The following is a 26,669-nucleotide window of genomic DNA, read 5'->3' on the forward strand; positions in this document are numbered from 1 at the left end:
TACAAACAGCTCATATATGGCACCTCGTTTACATTACTACGTTCAACCTGTCACATGTACACTATTATATTTTAACCCTTCTTTGAGTTCTATCCACAGGCATTATAAGTGTGTATGGAAAGCTATTGCATCCCTTTATATTTCAACTACATTTTTATATGATTTTGTGATGTTTTGGTATTATGCACAGTTTACAGGATGCGACGTCACCGTCGGGCGCCCGGATGTGACCTCACCGTCGGGCGCCCGGATGTGACCTCACCGTCGGGCGCCCGGATGTGACCTCACCATTACCTTTTTATGTCCTTAAAAAAAATCTGACAGCTGTTCATCCCACTCATCTTGGGTATGTGAGTGAAACGGAAGTCACCTTCTCTATGCAAGTCTATAAAACTTTGAAAATAAAAAATAAAAAATTAAAAAAGAAGGCTAATTTCCTTTTTTTTGTTTTTTTTTGTGATGGAAATTCAGACGGGCAATACCCTTCTGTCTTATGTAGACAATGCGATGTGTCTCAATAGATGCCATTTATAGTGTATTAATAAAATAGTTGTAAAAGATGTTGTGCCAAATAGTCTGAAGAGAGAGGCACACAGCACAGTAAATGTAGGAAATAAAATATATAAAACAAAACAAGAGTGAGCATGCAGAGCAAAGTGTCAGGATGTGCTTCAATTCACAACCTGGAGGCAATCCTGAATGATGCGATGTACCCACCCATAAGCTGCATGGCTGTAAAATTATCCATTCAGAGCTTATTGTGCAGCTATTACAGGCAGTGGAATGTTGTCTATAGTATTCCCTCGACGGATGTCTGCAAAAGCTCCAATCCCAACACATTCCAAGGTAGGTAACCAAGGAAAAATATATCAATGCTGGGGGTTAGCAGTTCCCATAAAAAGTTTTTATGCTTTCTTATATATAAGCTTTAATTGTATTTACCTTTTCTTAGAACAATCTGAGTAAAGAATGTAACCCTTCTTAAAATATAATAGCAGAAACAACATTTGCAATATATCTTGGATTATATGTGACTGCGTTAAAGTCTATGTTTTGCCAGCCATTTTTGTGCCATAAGATCACCACACAAAGCAGATCTGCTGCAGATTTGATCTTGTGGATCCACAATTGCTGATTTTGCAGGGCAATCACTTGACATGGCATTCAAAAATACATAAGAATTGCCTTGTAAATTCTAAAAAATTAAAACTTTGAATCTTCAATCTGCAAGTAAAACTATGGAAACATCTGGATAGCCAACCCTTCACTTCAAAAAATCATCTGCTTTCTGGAGGTGCTGGGAGCTCGGAATATAACACTTTTAAATATAAACATTATATTTGATCCTAAAGCTGTTTCATTGAACCTCTATAAATCAGTTCTTGGTAAACCTTTGCTTGTGACAGCTGTCTGCTTAAAGGGGTACTCCGCCCCTAGACATCTTATCCCCTATCCAAAGGATAGGGGATAAGATGTCAGATCGCAGGGGTCCCCCTGCTGGGGACCCACGTGATCTCGACTGCAGCACCCACCTCAACGGCTTCCGGCAACGCTGGAGGCTTCGGATCCCGACCACGCGAGCGAAAGAGCTTGATGACTCCGCCCATGTGTGATGTCACACCCCCTCCCATAGACTTGCGTTGAGGGGCGGGGCGTGACGTCACGCTCTTTCGCTCGCATGGTCGGGATCCAAAGCCTCCAGCGTTGCCGGAAGCCGTTGAGGTGGGTGCTGCAGCCAAGATCCCGGGGGTCCCCAGCAGAGTGACCCCCGTGATCTGACATCTTATCCCCTCTCCTTTGGATAGGGGATAAGATGTCTAGGGGCGGAGTACCCCTTTAAGGTCAAAAGTAGCAACCAAGGTGTTGTGTCATTTTAAAAACTTACTTACGTAAGGGAACTGCTTGTTTCCATCTTTAGTTGTTGCATATCCTCAGCAACTCATGGTAACCTGATTACAAAGAGTTGCCAAGGATTTCTCCCAACAAAACATGACATATATAAAAATTGCAGATGCTGTTCAATGCTGCCACAAGCGATTCCCTCATGTGGCACTTGCATTGTGAAAGATCAATCACATTATGGTAATATTTGCACCACATTGAAAAGACATTACTACTTACCTGAGTACAGAGAAGACTCTTGCCATCTTTCCAATCGCCCGTATTTTGTTCCTGATGATTTCTTTACGAGCTGCAGCTGTACCTACTTTCAATGTAATAAGAAAAATCTCAAGCTCAGGAATAGACATTTCTAAGAATATTAAAACAAATCCTACACAAATTGCAACACACCACCACACGCTTTTTAAAGTTTGCTTTCACAAACTTACAATCATTTTGGTTAAGTACACTGATAAAAGCAAAATATAAAACAAACCAGAGCAAAAAAAAGACTGCTAAATTGTGGGGAAAGGGGGGATCCATTCTTGCTGTTAAAGAGCATCAGTTGTAGATTGTAAATGTGAACAAGTGACAAGGTTGGAGCGTTAAACATTGCATGATCCTTGAGAAGCACAGAAATGTATGTGAAGAGGACTACATGGAACATACAGCTATGAGCCACTGTGTTTTGGAAAAAAAAAATCATCTTTCTATTCTACTCACCCATTCTGAGGACTAAAAGCACCACATACTCTTATCAGATTTAGTATTAAGTAGAATAAAAATAATGCCCCAGAAAGCTTCAAAAGTTTGCTCACTTTCATTCATAGAGATGAATATTTGTGCACGCAAAAATCATAATAGGGGTCATGTACATGGCTGAATCACAGCTTTGTACAGAATACCTATATGGTACCCACACAAGCGTTTGGGTCCTTACTTTACCGAGGCTTGCCCCCAATGGCTCTCTAGGAACATTGCTTCCAAGGGTGAACAGCTCAGCAAATACAGATAGCCAAACCTACATCTACAAAAATGAAAAGGGCTTCAAATCCATCCATGCTACTATACAACATCTGTAATAATATAGACTCTCACAACATCCAAACAATGTTGCAGGTGCCAAATGTAACAGGGAGAATTGGGAAAACTAATGTATTAATTTAACAATTCAAGGAGGACTAACAGATAAACAATACTGCAATCTAAGAAAAGATGCTACAGTATTAATCCATGGGAACACAAGAATGTACTAAAACCGACATGTTAGGACAGCAGACAGCTTCTCTTACTAATATTAAGGTGACCTATATACCTTACACTAAAGTCGTCTGAACCCACCGCTAGTAGGTTCTGCTGACTGTTTCTCCATGGACAGACAATGGTATTGGAAAGAGGGGTTGGGAATATTGGATTTTCCCAAATCCTTTTCTTTGTAAAAGGCACCAGAGGAGTCTGGCTGCAACTTTTTCTCATTCCTCAGAGGAGAAACATGAATGTTTGCCAAGTGTATGGGAAGGTCAGGAAAGTTATTGAACATGTATGGCCCCATTACTCTGCTTTAATATTTTCTTAAAAGGTTTTAGGTTATGAACCTTACCAACAACCAAATAACCACAGCCTTGCAGAGCTATATCTCTGAATCATCATAAGGGCATGTTCACATGGCATCAGCATTTGGATGCTCCAGTTGTGCCTTTGCAGCAACCATGTTATGCTCGCCCACCTCTGGTCCCTTGCAGTGCAGACATTTCTGGTCCCCCTCTAGTCTCCACTTCTTTCGGGTTTTGTGCCGCCCCCACCCCACCAGACATGCCTGTTCAGCATTAGTGGCTGCAGTGGTATCCTGCCTCAGTCACTGATCAGCTGCCACAGGAACCCGTAAGAAGCAGAGAAGAAAGAAGACCAAATGCTTGACAGCTGTGAGGGGACCTAGGTAGATGAGTAGATCAAATTTTTATTTATTTTTTTACCCCCAGCCGGGAGCATATTTTTGCTTTTGCCAGACAACCCCTTACAGCTATAAGATTCACTTATATGGCTTTTAATACAGATCTGCAAGAATCAAATCAAAAGTACATCTAGAATTGGAAACCACATGAAAAAATGTGGATTTCTTAAAGCGTACCTCTCATCAAATAAACCTTTGATATATTTTAGATTAATGAATGCTGAATAACTTTCCAATAGCATGTTAATGAAAAATATGCTTCTTTCCATTGTATTTTCCCGATCAGTCCTGTCAGCAAGCATTTCTGACTTATGCTGGAGTCCTAAACACTCAGAGCTGCCAGCCTGCTTTGTTCACAGCCAAACAGGCTGTGAACAAAGCAGGCTGGCAGCTCTGAGTGTTCTCCTTTGTGAACAAAGCAGACTGGCAGCTCGTAGTGTTTAGGACTCCAGCATGAGTCTGAAATGCTTGCTGCCAGGACTGGGAGGGAGACCCCTAGTGGTCATTTCTTCAAAGTGGAAAATGAAATAGAAAGAAGCATATTTTTTAATAACATGCAATTGTGAAGTTATTCTGCATACATTAATCTATAATATATCAAAAGTTTTTTTGATGAGGTACCCTTTAAGTGGATTCTTTTTTTTGCCATGTGAATAAACACTTACTGATAACATTGGGAATACCTTTTTTATGACTACTTGCCAAGTGTTCCCAAAATGACAAGAAAAACTTTCATAAGAAGGAAAAACCCTACCAACAAGGAATTAATACAATATGCATGGCAAAACAGACCCATATTTTTTTCTAAACGTAGGTCATCCTTCTTTTGAAAAACAAAAACTAAGTGGGGAAAAAAATGTAAAGCATGAAAAGCCTAATACTGAAAAAAAAAATTGTAGGTCTTAATTTACTACTAGAATAGAAAAAAAAACCTTAACAAAATAAAGAAAATCTTGATAAATGCAAAGAAAAAAAATAAAAAATAAACAATGCATTTGGCTATAGGCACCTAAATTATATCTTCACATACTATACAAATGCAATTACATCACTCATTGTAGACTAACACAGAGGCAACACATCCAGTCTCCCTCCCCAGAAACTCTCACACACCAATCTGAAAGTGATAGTATTGTTTGAAATCACATCACATGCAGAAATGTAAAAAGGAAAATAGAACGGCAAGTACTACAACCATAAAAGCATAAACACACAAATGAAAATGTCCCCCGATCATGCAGGGCCCACAATACGAAATGTTAGATACTGACAAGGGGATGGACTCTACGAATGGAAGGAGTGGAAAGAAACAAAGAAAATGCCATGCACAGAAAGACAGATGTCTAGGAATATGACTTCTGACAATGCAATGCAAATTATACCCAATTGCTCGCAGTAAAAAGTGTGAGCGATAAAGTAAAAAAATGCTTTGAAAGGAAGAAAAGGAAACCAAAAACGCTACACTTAATAACTGACACGTGACACCATTTAAAATGTGTCGTGTAGCAACTTAAAAAAAAATAAAAAAATAAAAACTGGGAAGTCATATTTCAAAACAATGGTGCTCTGTCTGGTCTGTACCTTTTCTATTGCCATATATGAGTCGTTCTTCAGATGGAGAGTCCAGAAAAAAAGGAAGTGAACGATGGAGAAATAGGTGAGTGAGACAAATAAAAAAAATAAAAAAGATATTTTACTTGGCAGCTGCAAGAATGAGGGTGGACTGGCAAAAAAAGGAAGAAAAAAAAAGGAAAAAAAGAGGAAAGCTGCAACTCTGGGACTCTTGATAAAGATGGCAATAAACACAGATATTGAGTTTGATGCAGGGCACAAGTATTTTACAGGTTAACCCCTTTATGGCGGCAGAGTCATCAACGTGCTGTTATAAGTGTTGCTAGACTTCAGCAGTGGAGAAAATCTAATAAAGTACAGATATCTAGACAGTATAAGGTTAGGAATTTAACATGCCATCAGCAGCGCAAGATTTCGGATCACGGGATAATATTTCCAAAAACCGTACCCAATGCGTTTCTATAAAACATCTTGACAGCCTGCGTCACTTGCCTGCTATTGTAAATATGGAAAAGTAGAGGGCAGACTGCATAAAAAATATATACAAAGACAGGTCGAATGGAAATGGGGACACAGGAATGAAAAGGTCCTGGTTCAATTCTGTGCAGTGATGAAATGGTTACTATTCTAGCAATGCAAATACTTCTTGAATAGCATAACATGGTAAATAAGATAACAGTACAATGATCATGAAGCAGATCAGAAATGTGGTAGCACAAAGGAATAGAATAAGTATAATACTCCAGCACAGCAAGTCAAGCAGGCATTTGTGGATTACAATATCGCACCAAAAAAAAGTATGAAAGTATTACAGAGCGAGTGGTGCATTGTACAAGGAATGGCTGAACGGTCTATTTCATTTCTGCCACTGGTTCGTCAAACAAAACAAATTCCATCAGAAATAATACTAGATTTTTTTTTTTTTTTTACGCTTCACACAGCATTAAATTACTATGGGCACATTGATTTATACTGTGATCCGAAGGTTTAGACAGAGATGTTATGCTAGTAACAGTAGCTAGATAAACAGGAACATCCTAGTGATCACATTCTCCCATACTTTCTAAGAAAAAGTACTGATGGCAAAAAGAATACAATAAAAAAAAATTAAAATTAAAATAAACATTTCTTGGAACATAATATGGCTTTAACCCAGTGCTTCCCAACCAGGGTGCCTCCAGCTGTTGCAAAACTACAACTCCCAGCGTGCCCGGACAGCCAAAGGCTGTCCGGGCATGCTGGGAGTTGTAGTTTTGCAACAGCTGGAGGAACACTGATTTAACCAGTCACAGATCTGTACATTTTGTGGTGGCTGCGAATGGTAGTGCAGCTCTCTGCAGCTCAGTCCCATTTGAGTCAATGGGACTGAGCTGCCATACCAGAAAAAGCCCCTACAAAATGTACAGTGTTTACAGTGTAAACAAAGAAGCTGTAGTGTTGCGGCCCATTCAATCAGGTGCAGTAAAGTTTCCATCAATATGAAATTGAGGATAAACCAATCATAGGCAATCATATTACAGCACCTGAAAATCCCTTTAATTGATCAATTATACCATTCTGTAATCAGAAAAAAAAAAAAACATTTTTGGGAAAAATATCCAACAAATAAGAAAATGACGGTTAATTGTCTTCTACTAATAAAAATGTAACAAGTTGGTGACACTAGTGGGAAAACGTACATCTTCCTCTTTATTTTGGAGCAACTAAACATTATGTTCACAGTCTCTGTTGCAAATTCTGCCACATTGACCGGATAAATCGTGCTGCATACTGTACTATTCTTCCAGTCAGAACCATGGACAGCACAGTGGAACCGGTCGATACCATTTTAAGTTAAACGGGGTCCAACTGGGTGCTGTTCATGTCCGTCGCATGACTTCTCTGGTAAGCCACCATTTCATTTTTCCCCTACTACGACAGAAGAGAAAAATTGAAATGACAACACAAACGTGATCTTCTGGTCTTGCTGCTCTAAATTAGGTCTAGGGCAGGGGTCTCAAACTGGTGGCCCTCCAGATGTTGCAAACCTTCAAATCCCAGCATGCCTGGACATTCCCAGACAGCCATTTGCTGCAGCTAACGGCTGTCGGGAACGCTGGGATTTGAAGTTTTGCAACATCTGGAGGGCCACCAGTTTGAGACCCCTGATCTAGAGAAAGAAGAGTTTGGTAAAGCTATACAGTAGGGGATACGGACTTTATAAGGCAAATAAATCATTACAGAATGCCGGTTTTTTTTTATAATTCTTTCTACTGATGCCTTTTTTTTCTTTTGCATTTTTCTAGAAGGTCATTTCTAGTTTTATAGGTTACTGTGAGAGCAGCATGGGGAATTCTGTACAAAACTTCTTCATCTACAGCAGTCTTTCCCAACCAGGGCGCCTCCAGCTGTTGCAAAACCACAACTCCCAGCATGCCCGGACAGCCTTTGGCTGTCCGGGCATGCTGGGAGTTGTATTTTTGCAACAGCTGGAGGCACCCGGGTTGACAAACAGTGGTCTACAGAATTTCTGATAGTCCTATAGACTTGCACAGGATTCCAACAATTCTGTAGACTGCTCACTTTAGCAGTTGACTATAAAGCATGGCTGGAGCCAAAGCAGTGAAAAGACGCTCTTGCTCAGAAAACTTGCAGATCTTGTTAATGGATCTAAACAGAAATAAAAACTAAAGCAAAAAACTAAAGCATGCCTCTGATGTGACTACATTATAATAGAAAGCCAGTGAGGGCTAAACTGCAATAAAGAATTCTGATTTCACTAGAATTTTCTGAAAATATATTGCAGCTCTGCAATGTACTCACAAGAAGTTTCATCTTACATTACAAAGTAATTTCACAAGATTCCACAGAGGTAGTTCCATGAGCTGGAATGCTCAGTTACCATGGTCAGATATGCCATAGCTCACTGATCAGTAGTGATCAGACCAATGGAACACACAGATCATTAGAGTTAGTCCCTTTCCCTCCTGACCAGATGCTGAACAGAAATTTACAAAAACCACCCCATTTAAGTGAATGAGAATAAACCGAAGTACCTGAACAGTGTCAGTTTCTAGTCAGAAATTACACTTTCATGGTCTATTCACACGTACAGTATTCTGCGCGCAGATTTTCTGCTGCAGATTTCTATGTAAACTGAATGACTGAACACAGCTTAAAATCCTGCGCATCAAATCTGCACAGAATACTGTACGTGTGACTAGACCCTCAAGAGGAAAAACAACATTTAGAAGTGTTTGGCCAACACCAAACCTGGCAGCCCAACCCTTTTCCATAACAACCCCCAGCGTCAATTATCAGTAGATATGCCATCACATTATAAGATGGGAAACACCTTGGCTCTATCGCTGGGGTATGACATTCATTTATAATTAACTGGGGTCTGACCTCTGGGACCCTAACAGATTTAGAGAATGTAAAGGGACAAAGTGAAAGTGTAACACAGAATTTCCTTACAGGTTCTCTCTATACAGTGATGTTTCCAGACACACAGCCAAGAAAAAACTCCAGCCAGCACCATTAACTTCATCACTTGAATGGAGCCGTGCTGCACTTTCCCTGCACAGTGGGTGGCCAGGCAGCCAATGTGCAGCCTCTTTATACTTAGGACTGGTGTTTCCCACAGGTTGAAAAAGAGATGGCATATGCTAGCAATATGACATCACTTTAGAAGATGGGAATGATGGGAATAATGGGAAGAAGTCTGCTCATTTACAATGCGAAGAAAATGCAAAAAAAAAAAAAATACAAAAAAGGATTAAAGCTTTTCACATTCATAGATTATAAAAATGCAATGAAAATCATTGTCTGGGTATTTACATTTTAGATTTGAAGAAACAGGTTGCCATTTTCATATTAAAATGCTTACTGGTAATTTAAGAGCTTATGGGACATCCCTTTGTTTTACAGTTTTCTATTGTGAGAACTTGCAATACATGCAGAATGGCTCTATAAAAATGATAGACAACTAGGAATATTACAAAGTTCCTACCGTCAAACTGGTCTTCTCCTTCAGTCATTAACTCATCGTCTGAACAAATACTCAGAACATTCACCAGCATCTCTGTTACTGTTTTAAGGAGGGGGGGAAAAACAAAACAGTGAGATGGCAAAGCAGTAGTAATGCCTCTTACAAGTACTGTTAACTCATTACGATCATTACACAATGAAAACAGGGGCGTGACTGTTTGCTACACGAAACAACAAGAGACATGTTTGCATCAAACTAACGATGAAGTGTTATACTCCCTTTTACCAGTCTCTGGAAGCTGCTCCACTGATGCCCTCATGGTCTTTTCTTTTTGCGGTTTGTTGTTCTTACCCCATAGTAACTGTTCAGCTCAGCCTATCAGTGACTTAGGCAGGACACTGCTGTGGCCACTGATTGGCTGAGGTCCTATGGGGTCGGGCATCACAAGAACCCAGAAGAAACAGAAGTCCAGTGAAGGACTGGAAGCATCAGCAGAGCAGCTATTGGGGACTGTAATAGCGAGTATAGCATGTTTATTAATTTACACCACCTTAAGCTGTGCAGCTAATTTTAGTTTTCCCCTTTAAATGCAGAAATCAGGAGGTATACCTTTTTCACCAACAAATGGCAAGGACCAAGTAAAGACGTCCATAAAGTTTGGCAGCCAGTACGGGTGTGGTGAGCAATTGAACTGTCGGATATTCATCACATTATTTTCATATTTTAATACAGCAGCTGTAATGTGAGTTAGGGAAATCATTAGAGGCCGTAACTCCCTAAAAATGAACCATAAAAAAAAGCAATTTTTTTAGAGTTTTTATAGTTAACTGATCAGGAAGGAGCCAGCATTAGAAGAAAGTTGTATTTGGAGAAAATACCACTTGATATGTCTATGGTGATGGTTCTGGGTGAACAACTGGTTTTGAAGCCTATTACACCTAGAACAAATAGTTACTGGTATGCTGATAAGGTTGATGCTTTCTCTTTCTGTCATTTTGCACATTTAATAAATTCTACACATCACTGAAAATAACAGAAAAATATAGGCATACCTTTATTATTATAGACATCTAAGTAGTTAGGAGCTGAAAATATTGTTATTAAAGAAGGAAACCCCGTTGTTTGACTTTTTCTGTACATTCGATATCTAAAGTACCAAAAAAAAAAATATATATAAAAAATGATATCCCACAAAAGTGACAAACCTAGCAGTATAAGAAAAAACCAAACAATAAGACAGTCTTACCCAGCATCTTGTGCTTCATGCGCTCTGATGATGGACAGCAGGTTATTAGTCATCAAAAACTCACAAACAGCTGGGTAACTGGAAGCAATAAGAAATAATTCAATGTGAAAATCAGGCCAAGTTATGGTGGCATTAGTTATTTTAAAGGGCTCACCTACCTATAAAAGTAAGAGCATCCCCTGACCGTGTTATGACTGAAGTGTTCTTGTGACTTCTCATTACCAAAATCTTCTGAAGGGTCTGACCACAACAAGTCACACATAGGGCCAAAGGCGGGAGGTTCTTTGAACCTGTCTAACTACAACCAGAACAGAATGCGTGCCGGTTACAAAACTATTGGCATCGGAGTTAACAAGGATTATGCAATTACACTTTTATTGACCAATTACAGGGTTAATATAAATAGAGTGAAGCCACTTTAAAAGGACTACCCAAACTGCATTTAAAAGTGGTCTTCTGTGGGGATGTTACTGTCAAAGACTAGAGTCAGGACGCATACTGTATGGTGGGACTGAAAACTGGTCATAGGGATTCTGATCTGGCGGCAGTATTTTGGAGATGTTTCCCTGTAGTAGTATACTATTCGTTTTTAAATAAAACAAAACACTGCTGTTACATACAGGTTATGGCATTCCCTGATGTTCTTGTGTTTTCTTCTTAGAATGTCTACATAATGGCCCTCATTTACTATTGCAAACCCGACATGTTTTGTCGGGTTGTGCGCCAGATTCGAAAAAGGGGCGTGGTCTCTGAAAAGGGGCGTGTTCCCAACCCCACAGATCAGAGCATGTGTAAAAAAGCAAAATGTAGGGAAAGTGGAAAATGTAGGGAAACCTTAGTTAATACTGTGGAAAATAAATTGTAGGGAATTAAAACCCACAAAAAAACCTACACAACACTCTTAGTAAATGAGGGCCAATATGTCCAGCCCTGAAGTGAATAAGTAATTTCTAGAGAACTGATTCTTATTGGCTGCCCAATCTTTTGCAGGAATCACTCCACCACCAATGCGAATAGGAATCCAGTCAGTCTGATTGAGCACGTGACTAGCTGAAGAGGACATTTACCATAACTAGCAAGTATGGCAAATATCTAGACATAGGATCATTGTTATTAATCATATGAAACTTGTACTGTCTCGTGTGATCAGATAACATTTTTTTTATTTATGAATCAACCCATTAAAGACTGTGCCCAGCAAATAAGACCCATATAAAATCAATATCTTTTTTGCATACTGGAGAAAAAGGCAGCTCACTGACTCCCAAAGCCACGTGAACCTGCTCCGATGTCAACTTATCCACTGGACCAGAAGAATAGTTGAAAGTTCAAATAGAAAAAAAAAAAAAAAAAATTAAAAATAAAAAGTAGAAAAATGTCTAAAACAGTAATTGTAATTTAAACCTAAAAACTGTATGTTCTACAGTAGTGCATAGGGCTCTATATACTTACATTTTGTTGGACGTCACAGGAGTAGACATACAAGTTCACTTAATGGGAAACTTACAGCAGGGTCACCCACAGTAACCTGAATATACAGGTAGATCGAGTGGGTGAAAGGCAAATGTCGGTGGAGCCATCCTGTTACTGATCTGGTAATTTTATGTTCTGCACAATGGAGACAGGCTGCTGTTGTACAAGCAACTTTCTCCCACTTGCGGTGGCCGATAGCACCGCCTCCATCATGCTGGGAGGGTGAAGCACAGATGAATATTTATGATGGGGGCGGGAATATGGGCCAGAGCGTGTGGAAGAAAGCATTGCTCATACAGCAGCAGGCTGCATCTATAACACATAAGTAGTTCTCACCATATTAGACGAGATAGATTTCTCCTGAGCCGCTGCACTGATTTACACCAGTTAAGGCTGGGTCCACACCCATACGGGAGCGCATACGGCAGGGGGAGCTAAAAGCTCGCGCTCCCGTATGTGACCGTATGCGCTCCCGTATGCCATTCACTTCAATGAGCCGACCGGAGTGAAACGTTCGGTCCGGTCGGCTCATTTTTGCGCCGTATGCGCTTTTACAACCGGACCTAAAACCGTGGTTGACCACAGTTTTAGGTCCGGTTGTAAAAGCGCATACGGCGCAAAAATGAGCCGACCGGACCGAACGTTTCACTCCGGTCGGCTCATTGAAGTGAATGGCATACGGGAGCGCATACGGTCACATACGGGAGCGCGAGCTTTTAGCTCCCCCCTGCCGTATGCGCTCCCGTATGGGACAAAACGTAGTGTGGACCCAGCCTAAGCATTAGAAAAAGGGTCACCCGCATGTATATTCAGGTTAGTGGTAGGGAGCCTGCTGTCAGTATCCCTTTAACCCATTAAGGACACAGCCCATTTTGGCCTTGAAGACGCAGCTCATTTTTAATTTTTTTATTTTAATATCTTCCTCCCCATTTCCAGTAAATGATCATGGTATTCACTACTGCAGACAGGTTAGATATGCATAACGCCCATAATGATGCTCAGACATTTCCATAACAACCTTTTCCTTATTCATGTATCTTCATATCATAATATTCTCAGACATGGCCGTGCTGGTAATCATACAGATGCAAGATGTAAAACGACATACCTCGGGTACTAACCTGCCGTATGTCTGAGAATATTATGCTATGAAGATACATGAATAAATAAGGAATACAACGTTATGTAAGTGTCAAAGTATCATTATGGATGTTATGCATATCTAACCAGTAGTGAATACCGTGATCATTTAATTGGAAGCAAGTGTGATCTGGGTTCGTAGAGCGTGTGTATCAGAGGTATTCGTTCATATTTCAGTGGAATTTAGGTGCATTTGTGATGACTATATTGAATTAACATTTCTTCCTCATCTTTTAAGAGCCAGTCTTATTTTCCCAAATGAGGGCTTGTTTTGTGCACGACCAATTGTACTTTGCAATGATATCACTCAGATCACTATATTTACCATAAAATGTTCATTGCAACAAAAGGTTTTTTATCTCTATTCTGTGGGTCAATACAATTAGAATGATACCCATGATTATATGCTTTTCTATGTTTGTACTGCCTAAAATATATTTTGATTAAAAAAAAAATGTTTAAAACCTCCTCTTTCTGCGATATGATGAACATGATGTGAAAAGGGGTTATGTGAAATGGGGGTTGTATAAATAATCTGGACATTTATCTAAATAAAAAAGGACCTACAATTCAATTAATGATACCACAGGTTTTTTATTTTTTTCAAACACCCTGGAAAATATACTGGTGCAATATAAAATGTAGATTTAAAACTCTTGTGACATCCATCCAATAGTGGACATACAGGATCATGTGTAGAAACTGTTTGTTTGAACCAAAATTACTATTCTAAACATCTAATTTGCCCACAGCAACCAATCACAGCTCAGCTTATATGTTACCAAAGCTTAGTAAGATATAAAAGCTGAGATGTGATTGTTTGTTATGGGTAAATCACTCTAGTTTTTGATAAATTGATTTACCTACCTGCAGTCCAGAGCCCCGAGATTTAAATATTCATACTGAGCGCTCACGTGACTGGTGCTTATGAACATTTAAATTCAGCCGACAGGCCTGCCTCAAAGCGCAAGTCAGTGCTGGAAGAAGGGGAACTTTGGGGGGGGGGGGGGGGGGGATCGGGGCTCTGGACTGCAGGTAGGTATAGCAGTCTGAGACCCTGCATCGGTCTCCTGTTCACCCGCACTATAACTCGGTGTATCTGGATATAGTACGGGTGAATGGGTGACTGTTTTCCTTTAACATGTATGCATTATTCTTTAGAAGTGAAGTACATTTACTATATTGTGGAATAGTTTACTGTAATTTTCATTACTCAATATTAATAAAGTGTATGCCCAACACCTTTTCAGCATTGCTATTATTCTTTTGGGTCACTCTGCATGATTACAAAAATAAAAATAATACAAAGGTCATATTCTTAGTGCTGACTGACTGTAAAAGTAAAAATTTATATTAAAAAACAAGACCATCCATCTGTAGCTAGGCAGCTAATAGCAGTTATCAGCGGACTGGAACTGCATTGGTGGCTGCTAAATATGTACTGTTTATATATTAGTTGCCTGCTAATCTCACATTGAGACCTGCACACTACACTGTAGTAGCTCCTATCTGCAACGAATACATGATAGCAGCAGTCTACCAAAACACAAAAGGCAGTGTATATTTAAAATTTAAAAAGTACCACCTGCCACCAAGTAAAGAGGGATTATGTTCTTCATTGTCTGTTCCCCTCTTCACCCTGAGTCCCCTGCACTTTTTCTTTTTTATTTTGCCCATTATTTCTCGAGTTATGCCTTTATAAATTCTGCTCACTGCCTGTGAGCTTTTTCTGCTGCACATCGCTCCCTGCCGCCTGCATGACTGACAGGCAGGGAGCGAGAGATATGCAGAGCCGCGCTCATGTCCCACCCCACCAGCACTTCCGGAGTTTGGACTTGTGCCGGTCCGGCACAAGTCCAAGGGCTATGCAGGGCCTGCTGAACGCTACAGAACAGAGACCCCTAGTGGCCACTTTTTGAAAGGTAAAAAACTGATGGAAAGATTGATTTTTTTTTTTTATGAAGAAATATGGCAAATAGGCATACATTACATAATGAATAACATAGCAAAAGTTTTACTTGATGACAGGTACTCTTTAAACACAAAGAGGGGCATTTATCAAATGTAAACTTGCTTTCTGCTCCCTTTAGAGCAAAGAAAAGTTGCCAGGAAAGTGGAATTGGTGACATTGATGAATGCAAACTGAGCTGTTCTGGTTAAATTTTGCAGAACAGTGGAGGGCCATGCAACAATTGTATTAAAAGTTGCACAGACCTTAATACAATTGTTGCATGCCATGATATAGGGCAGGGTTGAAAGGCCCTGTGATTTCTTATATATCTGGTCCGTGCGACTTTTCTGTGACTTTTTGCAGAAAAGTTGCACATGATAAATTAGTGACCACTGCATAAAGTAATCTTAATGGCCCAGATTTATCAAACTGTGTGAGAGAAAAAATGGAGGGATTTTCCCACAGCAACCAATCACAGCTCAGCTTTCACTTTACCTCAGCTAGTTAGCTGAGCTGTGATTGGTTGTTGTGGAATAATCCCTTCATTTTTTCTCTCACACAGTTTGATAAATCTGGGCTAATAAGATCACTTTGTGGTCATAAAAATTAAACAGGACCAGCCTGCGACTTTTCCTGTGACAAATTTAGACAAAAAAAAAAAAACATTCTAAATTGTTTGTTGTTAAATTCCCCACAAAGGCCCCAAACTCCAAGAAGTGTCCTCAGGTGTCTAAGGACTACCGACCATTAAAATATCCCACAAATAAATTATGCAGCAGGGAAGGACAAAAAAATTAAATAAAAGTGCCAGCATACACATATTGATAAAATCGGGGCCAATCTGCCTGAACGCAAAAATATTCGATTTTGCTCACGGCTCATTAACATGCTGAGCTGTAAGACCGTTTTGATATCAAGCAGATTGATACATCTGGGCCATTCACTTGAGTCTAGAAATATATTTTTAAGATACTCACTCTTTTAATGTCATCTAATGTGTGTATTTCTGGAGACAGTCCTCCATGGACACAAAGAAATTGTTGATTTAAAAGTGCAGCTAATGGAAGACAATCAAATGCTTCCATACAGGCTTCATAAACCCTTTCTGAATATTTTATTTTACCTAAGAAAAAATAAAAATAAAACTTTAGTGCTTTGACACAAATTAATAATTTTGACAACAATAGCAAAATATTATGATTCTTAAGCTTTAACACAGTATAGGCTTCCACACTTTCAGTTACTTTTATCTCCATCTACCAATGACTGTGTATTGCTATGCATCAATAGAAGGCGGCAGAAGTGTTCCATCACATAGCGCCCTTCTGGGAATCTTAAAACCATGCTGTTTTAAAAACAGGTACATTTTTTATTAGATTAACCCTTCTTAGTGGTTACAAAGTTATTTTAGTGCGCTCACTGCTATTATTGAGGTCTTTATGACTGCTGTTGTCACCCATGGTGCATAGTTTCTTATTCTCTCCATTCAAAGGGGTAGGATGGAAGTTGGACTGTTTGCCAGCAGAACTCCTGTAATGTAACACAATGGGTAGGCCTGGGTTGTGGATGAACGCTTACATTTTATGCCAACATAATATTTATGTATTTGATTTATTGTGTGCGCCCAATAATGCTGATGCTGCAAGGTAAACACAAGGGTGATATATAACTAAATACACAAATTTTTGGTCCTGTACACGGCCCTATTATGAACCTCCCAGCAATATAATAAACAACAAACATCAGCTGAACATGCTAGTGTGAGGGGGTGCTTAACCCCTTAACGACAATGGATTAAAAATGTACGTCATGGTGCCGTGTTTAACACACCATGACGTACATTTACGCGACGCCATGACTGCGCGTCATGCGCAGCAGGTCCCGGCTGCTATCAGCAGCCAGGGACCCGCCGGTAATGGCGAACATCCGCGATCGTGCGGATGTCCGCCATTAACCCCTCAGATGCCGTGATCAATACAGATCACGGCATCTGCAGCAGTGCGGTACTTTGAATGGATGATCGGATCGCCCGCAGCGCTGCCGCGACGATCCGATCATCCAGCATGGCGGCCGGAGGTCCCCTCACCTGGCTCCGGCCGCCTCCTGAGGTCTTCTGCTCTGGTCTTCTGCTCTGAGATCGAGCAGACCAGAGCAGAAGATCACAGATAATACTGATCAGTGCTGTGTCCTATGCATAGCACTGAACAGTATTAGCAATCCATACCGACTAAAAGTTTAAAAATGCAAGTAAAAGTTGCAATGAAAAAAAAAAAATGTAAAAAAAATTAGAAAAATCCCCTCCCCCAATAAAAATGTAAAATGTCCCTTTTTCCCATTTTAAAGTGTAAAAAAAATTATTAATACACATATTTGGTATCACCGCGTGCGTAAATGTCCGAACTATTAAAATATAATGCTATTGATCCCGTACAATGAACGGCGTGAACGTAAAAATAAAAAAGCACAAAATTGCTACTTTGTCACATTTCATTAAAAAAAATTATAATAAAAAAATTTAAGTTTTATAAACACAAATGTAGTATCACTAAAAAATTTTAAAGTTATAGGTCTTCAAAATAGAAGGATTTTAAACATACTAATTTGGTTAAAAAGTTTGCGATTTTTTTTTTTAAGCGCAACAATAATAGTATATAATCATGGGTATCATTTTAATCGTATTGACCCACAGAATAAAGAACACATGTCATTTTTACCGTGAAAACGAAACCTTCCAAATTTTGCTAAATTGCTGTTTTCTTTTTAATTTCCCCACACACATAGTATTTTTTTGGTTGCAAAAAACAAGCCCTCATAGTAGTCTGTAGATGAAAATATAAAAAAAAAAAAAGTGTCACGATTTATAGAAGACAAGGAGGAAAAAAACGAAAATGCAAAAATAAAATTGGCCTGGTCCTTAAGGGGTTAAAATATAACTATTTGGGGGCGTTGCCTGGCTGTTGAAGCAGATAATCGCAAGTTAGAGGAGCTCTGCCCGCTAAGCGACTTGTTTCCCAGCAAAATGCCGTCTGATTTTACCTAGCCCGGTTCCTAAAAACCTGCTCACTATGCCGATGAAGCGGCGAAAGCCTGTACGCCATGGATTTCTGAAAAAAATTCAGCTGTTGCAAAACACTGAGTTAGGACACAAACTCTGTTTCACAGCCAATGTGTCTCCAGCTGTTGCAAAACTGCAACAATCAGCATGCATTCAGTTGAAGGGCATGCTGAGAGTTGTAGTTTTGCAACAGGTGTAGGCACACTGCTACAACTCCCAGCATGTCCTTTGGTAGTATGTGCATGCTGGGAGTTGTAGTTATGCAACAGCTGGATGCACACCACTTCATAGAAAAAAAAAAAAAAAAAAAAAAAAAAAAAGGTGCCTCCACCTGTTGCATAACTACACCCCCCCCAGCATGCACAGACTACCAAAGGGCATTCTGGTAGTTGTAGTTGGAACTTCAGCTGTTGCAAAACTACAACTGCCAGCATGCCCTTTGGCTGTGCATGCTGAGGGTTGTAGCTAAGCAACAGCAGGAGATGAACAGGCCTCACCTCCTGCTGTTTCCTGCCGCTGGGACCGCCGCCGATGCTGCCACCGATCCTGCTGCTCCTGTCGCTGCCGTACCAGTGGGGACCTCCGCCGGACCAGGGAAAGGCAAGAGACCCCCGCCGGCCCCGATCGCCGCCATGATCACCACCTAGCAGGATCGTGATTGGTTGGTCGTTCCAACCGATCAATCAATCACGTGATTGTGGAGGTGGCACCCGTGCCACCTCATTCCTGCTGGGTAAGGGTGAATGGAGCTGTCTCGGACAGCCCCATTCACCCTTTTTTCCGGGTCACCAGAGACCAGATGGACCAGTAATCACTGCAAGTCGCCAGTCTGAATTGACAGCCGATTTGCGGTGATCGCCGACATGAGGGGGTGTCAGGAACCCCCCCAGGGGTTTGCACAGGGGGTCCCTGCTGATAGATATCAGGACTAAAATTCCCACGGGGGTACAGGTACATCCTGTGTCCTTAAGTACCAGGACGTCAGGGCATACCTGTACGCCCTATGTCCTTAAGGGGTTAGAGATGTTCTTACTTCCCAAATTTCTCTCTCTCTTCCGCACTCTTCCTATCTACCTTCCACCTTTTTCTCAAAAGCTCATTCCCTACTTTCCTCCTTTATATGGGCACATTAGAGGAAATTTAATGGTGGCCTGGGTTCCCCCAATATCCATTTTTACTACATTGCTACACTGGCCTTTATGCTACGCACGTTGGTGGAGCAGCTCTCCCGACCTCCCCTGGGTAGAAATAGAAAATCTCTCTGTAGCCCCTTACTCGACTAAAGACCTCCTATACCTCCCATTCTGAACTATCCCAGCCCCACACATGCATACAAACCTACAAACAAACAAACATACAAACCTCTTACGCAGATTGGGTCACCCATGTCAAAAATACACTCGGGAGTCGCCCTTAGTGTAGACCTCACACTAGGGATCGACCGGTATCGTTTTTTTAGGGCCGATTCCGATAATCTGTGGAGGTTAGGGCCGATAGCCGATAACTTATACCGATATTCCGGTATAAATTATCGGCTATTTATCCCCCCCGCGCGCGACACCGCTGCAGATCATTGATTTAAAGCGGGCGCTTTAAATCAATGAACTGCAGCGGCTTTTGCAGTGCCGCCGCCACCCGCTTCTCTCCCCCTGCCTGTCCAGGGGTCCAGAGTCCTATCACCGCCACCGCCCCGTACCGCGTCGCAACCTCACCGCACCGCCCCAATTGCCTCCCCCATCCCCGGTTTTATAATTACCTGTTCCCAGGGTCCACTCTACATCTGGCTTCGGTGTTTGTCCTCCGGAGGGGTCACTGTGCGCACTGACGGTGACGTTGCGTCACATCACTCGTCATTGCGCACAGCATAACGCAGGAAGCAGCAGGAGCCAGAGGTAGCGTTGACCCCGGTCTCCGGGAACAGGTAATTATAAAACCGGGGATTGGGGAGGCAATGGGGCCGGGGCGGTGCAGTGGGGGGTGAAACGCGGTCATGGGGGGGGGGGGGGGCGTTCGCGGTGCGTTATCGGATTATCGACAAGGTAATTGCCGATACCGATAATGCCCAAAAACGTGATTATCGGCCGATAATATCGGCCAAACCGATAATCTGTCGATCCCTACCTCACACTATCCTTACAGGCTTCGATACCTGACCTATACATATGATTTTGGATCTCACAGGGAGCTACAAAAGTTGGTGACATATATACCGGGCATACCCTCAACACGTTTGAAGCATTAACACTTATCACCTCCCCTCCACAGATTTCTATAAATACTTGCAAATCTGCCATTTCCTACATAATTTGCATTTGACTAATGACCGTATGAACTATTCAGCTATATGCCTGCTAGCCTCCCCACTCAAAGGTCTAAAACCTTGGTACGATAACCCGTTGCGATCTAACGATCTAACTCCTTTTCTAAAGCTTATCGGCTTAAGACATTGGGAGAGAGAGTTAAATTTGGAATTTTCTACAGATGACTGGCGAATAGCATTTAAAACTGTACATGTCTCATTCCAATGCTCCTCACCTATAGAATCAGCATTTAAGACACTCTTGTACTGGTATTACCCCCTGACAAGTTATCTGTCATATACCCTGCTACCTCCCACCTGTGCTGGCAAGGTTGTGGCCCACGTGGCTCTCTCCACCATATTTTATGGACCTGTCAGGGGATTAGCCCCTTCTGGACTTCCTGCCAGACCCTACTACGCGGCCTCTAGGGTTGCAACCCCTCCTGGTCGCCTCATTCCGTTTTACTGTTTCTCAAACTGCATACAATCCCACGCCAAGAGACTTCTATTGCATAGTGTGCATCTTGGCAAAAATAGCTATAGTCAGCAACTGGAAAACCAATACTGTACCGACCCTAGACCACTTAATAGCAAAAATCAACACTACCTATTCCTTTGAAAAAATTATAGCACTGGGAGACTGTCATCATCTTTGAGAAACGCTGGCAGTGTTCAATATTTAACCATGATTGCTTTTTGCTCTACCCTGGTTTATATCTGCAATCACTACACCCCCCCCTCTTAGTTCCCCAATCGCCTCCATTCACCTTCTACGGGGTTATGTTTAATGACTACACATTTGAGCTATCCAGTACATGTGGATTTTGCACCCTTTATTCTTACAGTTTAATCACAGGCTGGAGAAAGGTCTATTCTGATTGTTTCACGTATAGGGCTAATAACGTATGCTGACCACTGGAAGTTTTTGTATTGTTACGTGTTATTTTGTTGTTTGTTTACTTCAGGATACCAGAATTGGAAGTAGGGGTGTGAATCGGCAAGAATTTGGCGATAAGATTTGAATCGCGATACCAGTGTGGCGATTCGATATATCCCGATATATCGCGATACCGTCTAGGTGACGATACATCACGATATATCCCGATACATCGCCAACCTGGGAGCATTCATAGATCCCAATAGACGCCGCTGTCAGCTTTGACAGCGGCGATCTAGTAGTCCGATGCTCACTTTTCTCATTTTATCCCATCCGGGCTGCAAAATAAAAGAAAATGCACTTTCTCTTACCTGCCAACGAGCCCTCGGAGCTCCGGTACAGGTGTTCGGTCCCCGGGCTGTATTCTTCTTACTTCCTGTTAGCCCGGCACGTCACGCGGAGCTTCAGCCTATCACCAGCTGAGGCGGGACATCGCTGCGGCCGGTGATAGGTTGAAGCTCCGTGTGACGTGCCGGGCTAACAGGAAGTAAGAAGAATACAGCCCGGGGACCGAACACCTGTACCGGAGCTCCGAGGGCTCGTTGGCAGGTAAGAGAAAGTTCATTTTCTTTTATTTTGCAGCCCGGAAGGGATAAAATGAGAAAAGTGTGCGCCGGACTACTCCTTTAATAGCCAGCCGCATGCTGGCTATTAGCGGCAGCCCCCGGCTACTGAGAACAGCCGGGGGCTGCAGAGTATGGGGCGGGCACGAGTCCGGAGCCCGCTCCATACACAATGCAGAGCACCACATGCTGGATACTAGCGGTGGTGATGCATCAGCGGCCCCTGGCTACTGAAATCAGCCGGGGGTCGCAGAGTACAGAGCGGGCACACGTCGGAGCCCGCTCCATACACCCAGAGCGCCACCGTGTCAGATCCGGCCTGCCCGGCTCCACAAATGTGGAACTTTTATCTCCTGATGCCCGGGACATGCTGTTCCGGGCGTCAGGAGATAAAAATTCCACATCTCTAAAAGAATCGATTCAAAAATATTTTGAATCGATTCTGTATCGGCAAATGAAAAAAATCGCGATAATCGCGCAAATCGAGTTTTTCTTACATCCCTAATTGGAAGTGAATGCCAATATTACTGAATTATTTGCCAATGACCTTGTAATATTTCTTACCAGTATCCATGTTCAAATTTTGAAAAACTTTAATAAAAACTATTTTCGAAAAAATAAAAAAACACTATTTAATCCTCTAAAAACACACAAAAAGAATAAAAAGTGTTTCAGTATTGTGCCGAGAATTATATTTTTGTCAAGCAAACCTTAACATTCACTGCTAAAATGCCACAATTTTTCTCAACCGGAGTGCAATAGTTAGATTATGCACCTCACGGATACCCCAAAGATTATTGCTCATCATCAAAGGTCCTCCCACAAAGATGAACTACACCACACACTTGATGCAGAGGTCACTCTAGAGTTAGGTCCCCTTTAAGGGCCAATATCACATGTCAGGTATAGAAGGAAAGACCATATAAGGCCCTGGTCCCCTGTCCTTAGCCGAGTTGGAGTCCAAGTTGAGTACAAGTAAAGAATGCAAAGAAAACTTCAGAGAAAGGAACCAAGTACTACTCCTGGCCTTTTACTTTTGATGACAGTGTGTCCAGTGCTTACAGCTTACAAAAAGGGGGATTTAAGGAGTGCTAGACTCAAGTGCTGAATCCAAAACACCTTAAAGGGGTATTCCGCCCCTAGACATCTTATCCCCTATCCAAAGGATAGGGGATAAGATGTCAGATTGGCGTGGTCCCGCTGCTGGGGACCCCTGGGATCCCCGCTGCGGCACCGCACTATCATTACAGCACAGAGCGAGTTCGCTCTGTGCGTAATGACGGGCGATACGGGGGGCGGAGCATTGTGACATCATGGCGCCGCCCCTCGTGACATCACGGCCCGTCCCCTTAATGCAAGTCTATGGGAGGGGGCGTGACGACCGCCACGCCCCCTCCCATAGACTTGTATTGAAAGGGGCGGGCCGTGACATCACGAGGGGCGGAGCCGTGACGTAACGATGCTCCGGCCCCTGTACCGCCCATCATTACGTGCAGAGCGAACTCTCTCTGTGCTGTAATGATCCCCAGGGGTCCCCAGCAGCGGGACCGCGGCGATCTGACATCTTATCCTCTATCCTTTGGATAGGGGATAAGATGTCTAGGGGAGGAATATCCCTTTAACAAGTCAATCCATATTCAAAGCAAAGTTTTCCTAGTCACAAAAACATTGAAACAAACACCATTTCTCTGCACACTACAGTAACCCTGGCAGGGATTACAGCCTGGAACTTTGCAAAACAAACTGAATGCTGTTAAGACCTGAAAGTAAATAAAAAAATTAAATTGTGTTGCCCCTTCTCTTCGTCTTCCTGGATAACTGCACACAACACAACACCAAGGGCGTCCCAACTAACATCACCAGTACACAGTATATACATGGACGCTTCCTGTAGAATTTTCACAAACACATGCAGCTTTCCATTGACAAAGATGTGCACTTGTAGGGCTGGGTTACATGGGACTGCCATGCCAGTCACAGCACCGTTGACATACTAGTTGTCCCAGCATACAACCTTATGGGTTGCCACACTCACATCTGGACTTTATTTCCCCAACTTCTCTGGCCAATCACAGGAAAGCACCTACTCTTTTTTTCTATGCCATGACATAAAGCTGTTAAAAGTGCTCTAGAATGAACAGAATTGTACTGTGCTAAAGAATGATTTACAGTAAGCTAATATAGATTGTGTGTGGAGCGGAGAGAAGGGGGTTACTGATGCCCTAGGTTTTCAAGGTGATATGTGAGCTAAAGAAATAACAACAGCTTAGCAAGAAAACAGTAACACTAAAAACTGAACTTCTGATTACAATTATTATGACAAGACTGTAGACTAAAGGGAGGCTAAGATTACATTCAGGAGGCAGCAGTGTGTACATAAAGTAGTAAAAGAGGAACAGCTGCCTTGAACATTATGGGGTGTGAGAGCCTTGGCAGCCTGGACCCTCTGGAGGAGACAGACTGTCTCACAGAATGCAGGAACACAGCCCAGGCGCTCTCCCTCACTCCTTTGCATAGCACTAGCTAGGTCACATCTTTAGTTCCTGTGTGTTATTACATGGGCTAACAGAGAGAAAAGATAATTTAGGAACAGGACAGTAAGCTACTCATCTATGATGGTGCGAGTTCAGGTGGGTAAACCTGCATTTGGGCCACACTTTTGTTTTGATTCACTAACACTTTTACCAAGATCTATAAAGATTTATATAGACTCCCTGGAGGTTCGGGTAAAGCCTGGAGTTGAATGGCAATGTGAAATGCAATCCTGGAGCAAAGGGATACTATATCTTGTCCATTTTTATTGAGTAATAGCAGAATCATCCAGCAAGCTATTTCAGAATCATATGCCATATGCTCAGCCAGCCCAGTGGAGTGGAAGGAAAAATTTGCATTGACAAATTTTTAAAGAATACATCATTAATAAATTGTGTAGTAGGAAGGGACAGTCACAACACGTTACACTGAAAAGCCTGTCTGTTACAGGTGATAACTATATGACTGAAGGGTTTTTGTTAGAAAGTTGGCAAAATCGACTTACATTCTTGTTTAAAAGTGAAATATTCTGTAAGGTGCCTGCATTCATGATTGCCTCTCAAAAGAAAGAGAGTAGTGGGATACAGAATCTTCAAAACCCATAAATATAAGACACACTGTTAGGAAGAGAAAGAAGAAGAAATTAAGTAACCTTTCTTTTTTCATCAAATATAAACAGAATCCCCTTCAGACCATTTGACATCCACCTCTGATTGTTATCAGGAACAGAACTTTCTACATCCAACATATACAATATTTTGCTACAATTCTACCTAGTCTAGGCAATTTCCAGAATAGCTAAACAGCTTGGATCCCAGGCTGCAAGATAATAAAACGGAAAGAAATTTGCAATGCTGATGCATTTGCCTCAAAGGATCGCATTGTAGCAAACTTTTAAAGTGGCCATACAGCTTAGTTATCTGTCAGACAAATGCTTTTAACCAAGAGCCATTACTGTCCCCATCCTACCATACACATGAACACTCGCACATATATGGGGGAGATTGCCCATAGCAACCAATCAGCACTCACCTTTCATATGCCATCACATGCCATACAATAATATGGCTGAATTTCTTCAGTGTGAACATATAAATCCCCTAGATGCTCAGCCAGCCCAGCTAATGATCATGTAACATTTATGGCCATATGGCTATCTTTAGAGTGTAATGTCACTAGGAGTTTTCAGGCCCTGGGTGTTTAACTGTCCACATTCCCCAAATGCTATCAGAGATCTTGAAAATGGCGAAGAACTGAAGCATATATTAGAAAGCTGAATACATTTTAACTGCATTATGGTTATAGTGTGTGTTCACCTCTGAACAGAACGTACAGTTTACAAAAAAAAATTGTTATTATAAAAAAGTTACATTATCTTATAGTTATTCCGAATTATGTTCTGTATTATAACCCAGAGCTTCATTCCCAGTTCTGCAGGTTAAAACCAGGGCAATCCCTACAAGCTCAGCATCTGCATTGCACATTCTAGCAAGTGTAGTCATTAATCCCTTGAAGACAAAAAAATTTGTTGTCAAAGCTTTATTATTTTTTAAACATTCAACTGGACAAGCTCATATAAATGTCCTTACTTGGAACATTAAAGGGGCTATCCAGGAAAAAAAAAATAAAAAAAAAAATATATATATATATATATATATATATATATATATATATATATATATATATATATATACACACATACATACATACATACATATATATATATATATATATACACACACACTGGCTCCAGAAGGTTAAACAGATTTGTAAATTACTTCTATTAAAAAAAATAATCCTTTCAGTACTTATGAGCTGCTGAAGTTGAGTTCTTCTTTGTTCTTTTCTGTCTAAGTGCTCTCTGATGACACCTGTCTCGGGAACTGTTCAGAGTAGAAGCAAATCCCCATAGCAAACCTGTTCTACTCTGTGCAGTTCCCGAGACAAGCAGAGATGTCAGCAAAGAACAACTCAACTTCAGCAGCTGATAATTATTGGAAGGGTTAAGATTTTTTTTAACCCTTTAAGGACCAAGCCCATTTTCACCTTAAGGATCAGGCCAATTTTATTTTTGCATTCTCGTCTTTTCCACCTAGCCT

General features: G+C 41.4%; 1 protein-coding gene across 7 annotated transcripts in view; it reads right to left on the reverse strand.

The window, feature by feature from the left end:
* The window catches only part of PPP3CB (protein phosphatase 3 catalytic subunit beta), a 61,486-nt gene that overhangs the window by 12,804 nt on the left and 22,013 nt on the right, over positions 1 to 26,669 (reverse strand). For 3 of the 7 annotated variants that reach the window (XM_056530347.1, XM_056530349.1, XM_056530344.1), the window contains exons 4-12: positions 25,076 to 25,187; positions 16,162 to 16,307; positions 10,779 to 10,918; positions 10,621 to 10,698; positions 10,427 to 10,521; positions 9,984 to 10,109; positions 9,396 to 9,473; positions 5,414 to 5,440; positions 2,122 to 2,206 (exon numbers count right to left, since the gene is read on the reverse strand). In XM_056530347.1, coding sequence (XP_056386322.1) covers positions 2,122 to 2,206; positions 5,414 to 5,440; positions 9,396 to 9,473; positions 9,984 to 10,109; positions 10,427 to 10,521; positions 10,621 to 10,698; positions 10,779 to 10,918; positions 16,162 to 16,307; positions 25,076 to 25,187 — 887 coding nt within the window. The remainder of the gene's footprint in view (positions 1 to 2,121; positions 2,207 to 5,413; positions 5,441 to 9,395; positions 9,474 to 9,983; positions 10,110 to 10,426; positions 10,522 to 10,620; positions 10,699 to 10,778; positions 10,919 to 16,161; positions 16,308 to 25,075; positions 25,188 to 26,669) is intronic. The other 4 variants (XM_056530350.1, XM_056530345.1, XM_056530351.1 and 1 more) reach the window with 2 other exon arrangements.

The sequence above is a fragment of the Hyla sarda genome, chromosome 7, assembly GCF_029499605.1.
Source record: "Hyla sarda isolate aHylSar1 chromosome 7, aHylSar1.hap1, whole genome shotgun sequence".
Classification (NCBI taxonomy): domain Eukaryota; kingdom Metazoa; phylum Chordata; class Amphibia; order Anura; family Hylidae; genus Hyla; species Hyla sarda.